General features: G+C 34.6%; 1 protein-coding gene across 6 annotated transcripts in view; it reads right to left on the bottom strand.

Annotated features, from left to right (window-relative positions):
* ASCC3 (activating signal cointegrator 1 complex subunit 3) overlaps nucleotides 1–13,238 on the bottom strand; it is a 329,002-nt gene that overhangs the window by 193,990 nt on the left and 121,774 nt on the right. For all 6 annotated transcript variants that reach the window (XR_014065459.1, XR_014065457.1, XM_081530206.1 and 3 more), the window contains exon 11: nucleotides 6,177–6,341. Coding sequence is in view for 4 of the 6 variants with exons in the window: in XM_081530206.1 (XP_081386332.1) it covers nucleotides 6,177–6,341 (165 nt within the window). In the remaining 2 variants the exon portion in view is untranslated. The remainder of the gene's footprint in view (nucleotides 1–6,176; nucleotides 6,342–13,238) is intronic.

Below are 13,238 nucleotides of genomic sequence, written 5' to 3'. Positions count from 1 at the left end.
TTGAGAATTAAATAAAACACTATCTATGAGATACACACATAGCTTCCCAAGCAAACCCAACCCAAGTCAAGGAACCCAAAGTAAGGGGAACTGATGACCCTACCTGTTATTTAAGAAGTCTCCTTTACATATTATAATTAGACTCCCTTACAGTAATTAGAATGCTATTTTGAAATACATTTACTTATTTGGCTGCGCCACATCTTATTTGCGGCACATGTGACCTTGCTCTTCATTGAGGCATGCAGAATCTTTTAGTTGCAGCATGTAGGATTTTTCAGTTGTGGCATGTAGGATCTGGCTCTCTGACCAGGGATTGAACACGGGGCCCCTGTATTGAGAGCACAGGACTACCAGGGAAGCCCCTAGACTAATTTTAATTATGCCATAGTTCTATTTACTACTGGTGGTGATTTGAAAGGATATGAAAGTGATTTTTAGTATTAAAATCAACATAAACGTTATTGAGTATATTTTTAACGTTTTTTGATGTTAAATACATGACACCTTGCAAACACTAGAGATATTTTTCTGCTAAACCCCCATTTTAAAACTACTGTTATCTTTTTAATCTAAAAATAATCTATTATACCCATGAGTCTGTATGAGAAATATTTTCCTTTAAATATGAATAATTTGAAACTTTATGTCTTAAACCACATCTTGAAACTCTACACACTATACGGAGTAATCTGAAAATATTAATAGTTAAAAACCAAAAAAAAGTTAACATTTTGCAGTTTCTTGTTTATCATCAGCCCAAAAAATAGGCAGCAAATTTTTATAGCATTTTCCCTCACATAAAATCTAAGTTTGGACAAAGTCTCCCTACTCACTGAAAGTAAATTTAGTTAAAACAACTAATATTAGTTCAACACTGTTAAATACAACAGATTTGGGTTTTATTCTACTTTTCTCTTTTCCAAATCTCTCTCATGCCAAGGATGTTGTGAATTTAGTACCTAATTCCATCATGTAATTTTAGAATCCAAACAGAATCTATATTGCATTAGAAAAGCTCCCTATGGTGTGTCTATGTCAGTTATAAAGTGCCATGTGAAGCACTGCCATCTACTGGGAATGTCTGATAATCACAGGAACAAACAAAAATAGGAACTTCGCTTTTTATAAAAATATTTATGAGCACTGCACTGTACTAATACACTGGAAATATGAGGAGAATCATACAGATCATTCTGTCAAGGAGATTAAAATCTAGTGAGGGCCACAAATAACAACAGAATTAACTATAACAAGTTGTGAAATTATAAGGGAGACTGTAGTAAGTGCTAAAAATGTGCAAAGAAAGGGAATACATAGGGGACACAGAAAAGGTGGAATTCATGCTGAGCAGTGAACTAAGAAATACTTCATAGAAGAAGTGATACTGGGAAGATTCTAAAGAATAGTAGGCTTTCAACAGATAGATCTGTGGAGTGATAATATACAATTTTGCATTTACAACCCTTAATCTCATAAAATAAAGATACATTCTGACTTAAGTAAGATTAGTTTCATCTCTGAAAGAGATGGGAAAAAAAGAGGCATTGGAAAAAAAACCGGGGAAGGAAAAAATTTGGTTCTGTGTGGTTGGAACCTAAGTAGCTAAGGAATAGAATGGAAAAGTTAAAATTAGACAAAGAGATCAGGGTTTTAATAGACTTTTATGTCCAGCTAAGGTATTTAAACATTTTTCTTAAGATAAACAAACAGCAAGTCGCAAAGGTTTATGAGTATAGTACTGATAAACTATACAATTGGAATTTGGCTATAATATGAAGATGCTAATGTGCAGGATGAATTAATATATTATATATTTAAATATTGCTGTGTTGTGCTGAGTTGCTCAGTCGTGTCTGACTATTTGTGACCCCATGGACGGTAGCCCACCAGGCTCCTCTGTCCACGGGATTCTCCAGGCAAGAATAGTGGAGTGGGTTGCCATGCCTTCCTCTAGGGGATCTTCCCAACCCAGGGATTGAAGCCATATCTCCTGCTTTGCAGGTGGATTCTTTACCATCTGAGCCACCAGGGAAGCCCAAGAATATTGGAGAGGGTAGTCTATCCCTTCTCCAGGGGATCTTCCCAACCCAGAAATCGAACCAGGGTCTCCTGCATTGCAGGTGATTCTTTACCAGCTGAATTACCAGGTATATTTACATATTATATATCCATATTACACACAACATATTATATGTTCCTGTATCTTCTATTAATATGATATATTTATAATTGCACTACATATAATTAAAAACATAATATATAATTTTATATATTTTACATCATATAGTTTATAAACTACATATAGAAAATTATACTATTAAACATTCATAGTTTATAAAATATTTATGAATTTTAATGAATGCCTCAAAGTATATATGGTACATAATGTGGGTCTGTGTACATGTGTATACAGCAGCACTCCTGCAGTCTATTTTCTCCCTCAATTGGAAATGCTCAAGAAAGAAAGATGTCCTGGTCAAACTTCCTTGAAAACATGCTACTGATAGTCCTCTTGGCAATTATACTAATGGTGTTTACTTGACCTCTAATGCTCTATAGTTGTAGGAAAGCCTTATCTTTGTAATGCTTTTAGCTTATGGACATGGTCTCTCCAGATAGCTCAATGCAAACAAACCAGGAATGTATGGACTCATGTGGCCTGGGCTCCCTGAAAAACATCACTAGGCTATGTACATATCAAGCTACCAAATCAAAACATCTCATGATCAGGAACTATCACCGTGGGAAGTAGTACCTTCTGTTAACCACAAACTCACTTTACCCCATATGCTAATCATATGCACTGCTCTGTATGTCAATCATACCTCAATAAAGCTGTTCAAATTTTTATTTAAAAATCTCATGATCAAAATAGCTCTCTTTTGTGTAAATGATGCCCTGAATGATTCTTTTCAAGACTTCACAAGTAAACTAACTGCCAGAGCAAAAGACGAGAACAGTGGCGGCAGCTGCAGACTTCTCACAACCACGTGTATTCTTGACACTGTTCTAAGTTGAGTATTAGCTAAAATCTCTGATTTTTGTGTGTCTACTTGAATATTTCAACTCTTTGTATTCTGTGTCTGTGTGTCTGTATGTATGTATGCACATATTTTTATGTGGTAAAAAGTGAACATATCCTAAAGAAACCTCTAATTCCATCCCTACTATAAAACCACTATTACAGTTGTTGCATATGCTTTCACATCTATGCACCCTACGCTACCCAGCTTAAAAATCTAAATGGAGGCAAGAAATTTGTTAACTACATCCGCAACACCTAGAACCATGAAGCTGGCACACAGCAGGTAGTTAACAAATGTTCAGTAAATGAGTGAATGAGAATATAAATATACTGCTTTTTTTTTTCCCTGGGATTGTGCTATATATACAGGACCCAGCTTGCCTTTCCAATGAAGAATATAACCTGGATATCTTTTAAGTCTGGTTCTTATAGCTCTGCCTCATTCTTCTTAAAAGACTGCAAAGTAGCATTTTATTTGATGACTGTAATAGGATTTATTCAATCATATTTTCTTTTGTTGAACATTTGGGTTGTTTCCAACATATTTTGCATTAACAAGAAAGCATCAGTGAATACTGGTGTTACTATATCTATGTTTCTGTGCTATTATTTCCACAGGTTAGACCTCTAGAAGGAAAAGCATAGTTTAGTGAGAGTTTTCAAATAACATTCTTTTTCACTTTTGCCAATCTAATGGAAGAGGAATGTCTCAAGTTAATTTGGATTCTTTTAAAGTTTCTTTTCTATGATTTTCAGTATTTTTATTTCTACTGTAAAGTGCTTTTTCCAAATTTTTAAAAAACTTATATTTCTTACTGACTACCAACAACCTCAGACATGCAGATGGTCCTGCCACTCTAATGGCAGAAGATGAAGAGTAACTAAAGAGACTCTTGATGAAAGAGTCTTGGTAAAAAGGCTGGCTTGAAACTCAACATTCAAAAAACTAAGGCCATGGCATCCGGTCCCCTCACTTCATGGCATACAGATGGGGAAACAACTGAAACAGTGACAGACTTTATTTTCTTGGGTTCCAAAATCACTGCAGATGGTGACTGCAGCCATGAAATTAAAAGATGCTTACTCCTTGGAAGGAAAGCTATGAGAAACCTAGATAGCATATTAAAAAGTGTAGACATCACTTTGCCAGCAAAGATCCATACAGTCAAAGCTATGGTTTTTCCAGTAGTCATGTATGGATGTAAGAGTTGGACCATAAAGGCTGAATGCTGAAGAATTGATGCTTTCGAATTGTGGTGCTGGAGAAGACTCTGGAGAGTCCCTTGGACAGCAAGGAGATCAAACCAGTCAATCCTAAAGGAAACCAGTCCTGAATAATCACTGGAAGGACTGATGCTGAAGCTCCAATACTTTGGCCACCTGATGCGAAGAGCTGAGTCATTGGAAAAGACTGATGCTGGGAAAGACTGAAAAGAAGAGGGCGGCACTGGATGAGATGGTTAGATAGCATCAGTGACTCAGTGGACATGAATTTGAGCAAACTCTGGGAGATAGTGAAGGACAGAGGAGCCTGGCATGCTGCAGTCCATGGGTTTGCAAAAAGTAGGACACGACTTAGTGAGTGAATAACAAATATTTATTAGTTTACAATAACCTTTTAATTACAAAAGACATCTAAGCTTATTTTATGTGTAACAAATAATTTCTATTATTCTTACATTTTATCTTTTTGGAGGTATCTTTACTGGTCAAAAGTTTTTAATGCATATTCAAATGAGTCACATGTTTCCTTTATAGCCTTTGGAGTTTTGCACTTTGCATAGAGTATATCCACCCCAAGGTTATTTTCAAAATGCTCTCTTTAATACACTGAGTTTTGTCTGATATAGTTAAATCATTAATTCATCTAGAATTTTACGGTATATTTACCAGGTTAAAATACATTATTTTAAAATATTTGAAAATGCAACATAAACTTCATAAGTTCTGTACTCCCTTTTTATTTAAATTCCCATAACTGGATCTAGATGACAGCTATTCAAGATAGGAAATGTAAAAGAATTGATGACTAACTAGTTACTGGGGTGAGGCAGGATGTTAGGGAAGAAGGAACACTTGAAGGTGACTCCCACACACTCAATTTGGGCTTGAGAACTGAGTGAATTGTGATGCCCTATATAAATATATGGGAGAAACGACAGAGTTTCTGACATGTTTGGCAAGAGAAGTCTTTGGAATATCAAACTAGAAATACCAACTGTGTTTGGACAGGACTAGAAGTCAGCAGAGAGATGTGGACTACATGCAGAGACTTAGGTGATACTGGCAAGGAACTGCTTTTTCCCAGGGTAAATATTTAGAATAATAAAGAAGATGGCAAATGACTAGATCTTGTGCCAGAAGAGGTCACTGAGTGGATGTGAAAGTGAAAGTCGCTCAGTTGTGTTCAACTCTTTGTGACCTCATGGACTATACAGTCCATGGAATTCTCCAGGCCAGAATACTGGAGTGGGTAGCCTTTCTCTTCTCCAGGGAATCTTACCAACCCAGGGATGGAACCCAGGTCTCCCACATTGCAGGTGTATTCTTTACCAGCTGAGCCACCAGGGAAGTCCAAGAATACTGGAGTGGCTAGCCTACTCCTTCTCCAGGGGATCTTTCTGACCCAGGAATCGAACTGGGGTCTCCTGCATTGCAGGCGGATTCTTTACCAACTGAGTTATCAAGGATGAGTGGATGTGACTGCTGATTAATCCACAAGCTGGACCTTGGCAGTCAGAGGATTCTCATTCCCTTTTCAGTGGGGAGAGTTTAGGCATGGAGAAAAGTGGATGAATCACTAACATTTTCCTATGTTCTACCATTATGTTAATATTGTTTAGTCAACTGCTCCTTGGTCTTTGGCTAAGATCAAGTGTAATACTGCTTTGTCAATATTAGATTCAAAACACAGGTTTAGAAGTTTTCCTGTATTTACTTTGGTTAATTTAAAGAGACTTCAATAAAATAAGACTTGGAAAGAAGAACAATCAGGTACTTTTAACATAAAAATGAAATACCTGTAAGTTTATCCACACTAAAATTATCTTTTGCCCCATACACAACAGATATTAATATTTCTTTGAATGCTAGATTAAAGTTTAAAAACTTACCCCCCAAAATAAGCCTACATATAACTTCCTCTTACCTGCCGTAAAGTTCGTGCCACTATGCTTTCTAATACTGGTCCTCTATCTTCATGTAGTAAATGGACTTCATCAAGAATAAGGAGCTTTACAATTTGGGAAAGAGCTACGTCTCCAACACTCTTTCTTGTTACTACATCCCATTTTTCTGGTGTGGTCACAAGCATCTATAACACAAGAAAAGATAAATTGAAAAGAGGAAAAAGATGATATATCACTTAAATTTTCACTGTCATTCAAAAAGAAATATGATTGACCACTTATATACAGATCAAATAAAAGGTGTTAAGATACCCAGAATGCTATCTGATTCCCTCTACACAACAGTCACTTCTCTATAAGTTGTGATATTAAGCAGTTATTTAAAACTCAGTGAAGGAGTCTGTCAGTAAATTGTACTGTAAAGTGTACAAATTACACAAGCATATTTAAAATGTATCTTACAATGTAAAATAACAACAACAAATGACGCTCTTTTAAACAAGTGTGTACTGATAATGGCTTTCATTTGAAAAGGGATAAAAACAAGTGAACAAAGCATTAAAAGGAAATGAAAAGGATACCAGGAATCTACTCTAGGAATGCTCACCTGTTTATACTTCTCCAAATTTGGAGGAAACTTTACTATTGATACACAGTTTTAAAAAACTACCCCCTTTAATATCAACTAGTATATGCAGCTCTTTATTCTAAAAAACAATACCTATACTACAGCATAACTGGCACATAATAGCAATAAAAACAATGAGTCACTGGAGATTCAGGGTACCTAGAGCAGAAGGCGAGCCCAGGGTATTTATGTTAAGTTCTTAGAAGAGATCATTTGACGTGAGCTGTGATTATAAATCTATTTGCTTTCTACATATTAAATTGCTTGTGTCCTCTAAAAGCATACTATGGCAGAGAAAAAGACAAGTTTAATAAACCTCTTACTATGATAATATTATACTAGTATATATTTAACATGTGAGGTAACAAGTCAAAAACTGAAGTTTCCCTTAGTCAGTACATCAGATTATAGAGCCTCATAATCAAAATTCAACCATTTCGTGAAGAAGTTAAACGAGATGGGAGTCAGATTGTTCAACATTTTTGTTGTGCTATTACTCTCACGTCTGTTTTGAAGTTGCTTACGGGAATGGAAATCTTACTTTTTTAGACTGCAAATCACACATAATTCTTAATAAATGCATAATCCAAGTTTTTCAGTATAATCTGTTGCATTATTAGAGATATCACAATCACTTTGAAATAAACTATATCAACCACAAAATTTAGCATCTGTATTTCGATATAACATTAATTGGCAAACTATAATGAAATAGATTAAGGCATTCATATCTAAGGTGCAAAATACTATGAATCTGAAGCTACTTACTTAATTTGCTAAAGTTAAATAGTTAATACTGAAGTCACATCAAATGTTACTTTGAAAAAGACATGCTACTGGAATTAAGTATAAACAGATGTATAATGAATTTTAAGATCTAAAATGGTTTGAAACATTCACAATGCATTAATTAACATCTTTTATATTCCAATAATTTAAACATAACTTCTACTTTGAAAAATGACAATTTAAAACAGTCCAAGATATATCTTACAAATATGTTCAGGAATCACTCACTAACAACTTTTTAACTGAAAATCCTAAAAAACATGCCCATGTGTTTTCGAAAGCAACAATTCTTCTAAATTGTAAATTCATGTTACATTAAAATATAAAATAAGCTTACAATTAATAAATGTTAAGAAAGCTACAAAGTATACTACAAAGCTAATAATGTGGTAACAACTAAATTTTAAAATAAAATTTTTCATATATAAGAAAACTATACTACCAAACCTTAAAAATCCATTTTAGCATTTTGTTTTCTATACTTTCAGCACAGTGAGAAATGACTTCATTTATATGATCATTTTATTACTCTAATTCCCTGAACAAAAATGCCTAGAAAATAAAGTGTCACATTTGCTTAATGAACTGGAACTCATGCAAGACATTTCCATCTGCTCTTGTATTAGGGCATGGGTTAACTGTCAATATTTTTACTGTCAACTCAAATTTCTCTCAATACATGTACTTTATTCTTTTAGGAGTGTAAAAATCATTATTCCAAACTGTTCCAATTTTAGCCTAACCACTGGTAAAATGGCATAGTTGAGATGCTATACACCACTATTGTGCCAACAATTTGGTATATTCAATTTAAAATGCTCCATCCATTTGACAGCTAAACCAAAAGACCTAAGACTTGCTAGAACCACTTCATCTGGTAACTAACATAAACATAATCTTTTGCTTTTTAAAACGTTGTGACCTAAGGGAAATCACTTTATCTCTCCTTCCTTTTTTTATCTATTGCATTATTTCTGACATGTAACATATACAAACTTAAGGTGCACAATGTGATGATTTGACACACATACATATTGTAAATGATTACCACAATGAGGTTAGTTAACACTTTCTTCCCCTCATTTCATATTACTTTTGTGTTTGAGTGTGTGTGTGTGTGTGTGGGGTGATAAGATTTAAGATCTGCTCTCTTAACAACTTTCAAGGATATAACACAGGAATATCAATTATACTCACTGCACTGTACATCAGATCCCCAGAACACATTCATCTTATACCTAGAAGTTTGTACATTTTGACCAACATTTCCCCATTTCCCTTATCCCTAAGTTCCCGGCAACCAACATCGTACTCTCTCTTTCTTGAGTTTGACTTTTCTTCCCCCATATATCAGTGAGAACATAACAGTATTTATCTTTTCTTTTCTGACTTATTTCACTTAGCATAATGACCTCAAGGTCCATCTCTATTGTGGGAAAAGGCTGAATTTCCATTTTTTATGGCTGAATAATATTCTCTTCTACATATATGTCACTTTTTTTTTTGTCCATTCATTTCTTGGTGAACACTTAGGGTTGTCTCTGTGTCTTAGCTACAGTGAATAAAGCTGCAAAGAACATCAGAGAGCAATCTCTCTTCAAGATAATGATTTCAATTCCTTCTGATATATACCCATAAGTAGAACGGCTGCATCATATGGTAGTCCTATTTTTAACTTTTTGGGAGACTTTCAAACTGCTTCCATAGTGGCAGTACACGTTTACATTCCCAGTTTACAACACCAACTTACAACAGTGTGCAAAAGATCCCTTTTCTCCACATCCTAGCCCATATTTGTCATCTCTTGTCTTTTTTCATAACAAGTTAATCTAACAGCTGTAAGGGGATATCTCATTGTGATTATGACTTGCATTTCCCTGCTGATTAGTGAAGTTACACATCTTTTACTGTACTTGGGGGGTCATTTGCATTGCCTTCTTTGGAAAAATGTCTATTCTAGTCCTCTGTCCATTTTTTGTTGTTTTGTTTTTGGCTTGGCTTTTGTGTTATGTGTGTGTTTTGCTTTTGAGTTGTGTGGATATTAACTTCTTATCAGATAGATGGCTTGCTAATGTCTTCTCCTGCTAAGTCGCTTCAGTCGTGTTCGACTCTGTGCGACCCCATAGACGGCAGCCCACCAGGCTCCGCCGTCCCTGGGATTCTCCAGGCAAGAATACTGGAGTGCGTTTCCATTTCCTTCTCCAGTGCATGAAAGGGAAAAGTGAAAGTGAAGTCGCTCAGTCGTGTCCGACTCTTAGCGACCCCATGGACTATAGCCTACCAGGCTCCTCCATCCATGGGATTTTCCAGGCAAGAGTACTGGAGTGGGGTGCCATTGCCTTCTCCAAACGTCTTCTCCTACAGGTAACCTTTTCATTCTGCTATTTCTTTTGCTGTGTGGAAGCTTATTTTCGCTTTTGTTTCATGGGTTTTTGGTGTCATATCCAATAATCATTCCCAAGATCAATGTCAAAGAGCTTTTTTCTCTATGTTTTCTTGAAGTAGTAGTTTTACAGTTTCAGGTCTTACATGTAAGTTTTTAATCCATTTTGAGTTAACTTTTTGTGTTAAATTGCTTCAATCATGTCCCCACTCTTTGCGACCCTATAGACTGTAGCCCACCAGGCTTCTCTGTCCATGGGATTCTCCATGCAAGAAAACTGGAGTGGGTTGCCATGCCCTCCTCCAAGGGATCTTCCCAATCCAGGGATCTTCCCAACCCAGGGATCAAACCCTCTTCTCTCATGTCTCCTGCATTGGCAGGCAGTTTCTTTACCACTAGCACCACCTGGGGAGCCCCTTAATTTTTCGTGAGCAATATAAAATAGGTGGCCATCTTCGTTCCTCTGCATATGGCTATCCACTTTTCCCCATACAATTTACCAAAGAGATCATTCTTTCCCAACTGTTTTCAGCTCAACTGTCAAATATTAGTTGATGGTATACGTGTGAGTTAACTTCTAGTCTCTCTTCTGCTCCATTAGTCTATGTGTCTATTTTTCTGCCAGTACCATACTTTTTGATTACTATAGTTTCATAGTATAGATTAAAATCAGGAACTGTGATACCTTCAGCTTTGCCCATTCTCAGGATTGCTTTGGCTCTTTTGTGGTTACATACCAACTTTAAAATGCATTTTTCTATTTCTATGAAAAATGATAATGGAATTTTGATAGGGATACATTGAATCCATAGATGGCTTAGATAGTATAGACATTTTCTCTTTCAATGTATGAAAGACATTAACTCTTTCAATGGATGATAGACATGAGCTATCTTTCCATTTATTTATTCCATTTATTTCCATTTATTTTTCAATTTCTTTCCTCAGTGTTTTACAGTTTTTGGTGTAAAGATCTTTCACTTCCTTGGTTAAATTTATTTCTAAGCATTACATATTTTTTGATACTCTTGTGTACGGGATTATTTCTTTCTTTTTCTGATAGTTCGTTGTTAGTGTATAGAAATGCAATTGCTTTCTGCATGTTGATTTTGTATCCTGCAACTTTACTGAAGTTGTTTCTTAGTTGCAGAAGTTTTTTCCTGGAGTCTTTAGGGTTTCCTATATATAAAATCAAATGTGCAGTGACCATATTACTTCTTCTTTTCTGATTCAGAAGACCTTTATTTCTTTTTCTTCCTTAATTATCCGGGCTAGGACTTCCAGTACTATGTTGAACAGGACTAGTGAGAATCTGCACCCTTGTCCTGATCTTAACAAAGAAAGATAAACCTTAGGAAAGCTTTCAACCTTTTACTGTTGAGTATGATGTTAATTATAGGTTTGTTATATATGGACTTCATTATGCTGAAGACAATTCCTTTTATAACCAATTTGTTGAGAGTTTTTAATCATAAAAGGATGTTGAATATTGCAGAAAAAAGTTTAAAAATGAAAGACATAAAATACCATGTGTTTAGAGAGCATATGGAGGAAGTAGAACTCTCATGAAACAATGGTGGAAATGCAAACTCACACAACCGTTTTGAAAAGCTGCTTGGTATTACCTACTAGAGATGAACATACGTAAGCCTTGTGACCAGCAATTCCATTCCTCGTGTATTATGTACTGAACAGAAGTGCACACGTACTTGTACCTAAAGATGTATATTAGAATTTTCATAGCTATACTATTTATAACACTTCAAAATTGGAAGTGCCAAATTTCCATCAACAATAATATGGATAAATAACTTGTAACAGTTATACAATGAAACAATTATACAACAAAAATGAGTAAACTATTGCTATATGCAATAATATGGTAAAAATATGAAAATCTTGTTAGTGAAAGAATCCAGTTATACAGTATAAAACTTCATGGATACATAAGTTTTGAAACAGGTGAAACTAACATAAGGTGTGAAAAGCTAGGAGTCATCTCTGGAGAGGAAGGACACAGCAAATGGGAGAGAAATGAGGAAGGATTCCAAAGTGCGGTAAAACTATTTTGATCAGTGTGGTGCCTCTATCAGTGTATTCAGTTTAGGAAAATTTATCACGCTGTTCACTCATAATTTCTGTACTATTCTGAGTTATGTATTTTACTCAGTAAAGCTGTGCACATACATGGCATTATAATTGCATATAACTTATAATTAAAAACAAAAATTAAATGGCAAGAAGGGATATCTGAACTGAACAGGCAAAGGTAAGTAAGAGTTTGCTAGATAAGGAAAGAAAAAAAAATATTGCATGCTACAAAGAAAAATAAGCAAAATTTGTTCTTTGTGCTTCTAACATGCGTTAGTCACATATCATCTCCTGTATCATCTTTCTATGCATAACACAAGCATCCTGAGGAAGGAATTAAATATAAAATCTTTTACATAGAAGTCTAAGTTCTTCAACCTACTGATTGGATTTCTTTTTCATACAAATGACAACTTCTAATTTATGTCAATTTCCTGACCACTTATCAATCTTCTCCTCAACCAGAGACCTCTATAATCACTAAAAGCAAAGAGATAAGAAAGTTTTGACATATTTATAGAAAGTTTTTGAACCAAGAAGAGAAATTAGACACCTATTTTAGAATTCATAATTCCCATAGTTCCTTAATGTTATTGTTGTTGATGTCTATTTAAAAATAAGATTTATTCTTATTTTTCAATATTCATATTTTCCATACATAGACAAGTCCATAAAACTTTCTAATTTCAATAAATTAATTCATTATACAGGAAAACAGTCTTGAAATTATATCACTGATAGCAATATATATCCAGCTTAAGACAGAATGTTTGTGATGTCTAAATGCAGTTTTATGCTTAACAAATCCTGTTATATCTATTTAAAGCTATACAAGTCACACTGATATCCTACTGAATTTTAAACATTTTTAAAAAACATTTTGACTGTTGGAGGAGTATTTTTCCTTGAGGCAGATGGCTATAAATTAAAACTAGATTTAAAATGTTAAGTCAAAGGAATATAACAAATTTTAAAAATAAAAGTATGCTTTCTTACCTTTAAAATATTTAAAATTAATTTTGAAATTTTTGGTACTTAGTCTGTAGAAAAAATTTTTAATTGCTTAAACTCATTACATTAGATTTTAAAAAACAACATGGTAAAATATTAAAAATACAGTCATTAAAATCTAAGAGTATATCACTATGATTTTGAGCTATATCATCATTTCATGTGTCACTAGGAAGTTAA

The sequence above is a fragment of the Giraffa tippelskirchi genome, chromosome 9 (assembly GCF_054371585.1).
Source record: "Giraffa tippelskirchi isolate mGirTip1 chromosome 9, T2T-mGirTip1v1.2.pri, whole genome shotgun sequence".
NCBI classification, from domain to species: Eukaryota; Metazoa; Chordata; class Mammalia; order Artiodactyla; family Giraffidae; genus Giraffa; species Giraffa tippelskirchi.
This window is presented reverse-complemented; position numbering and strand designations above follow the sequence as displayed.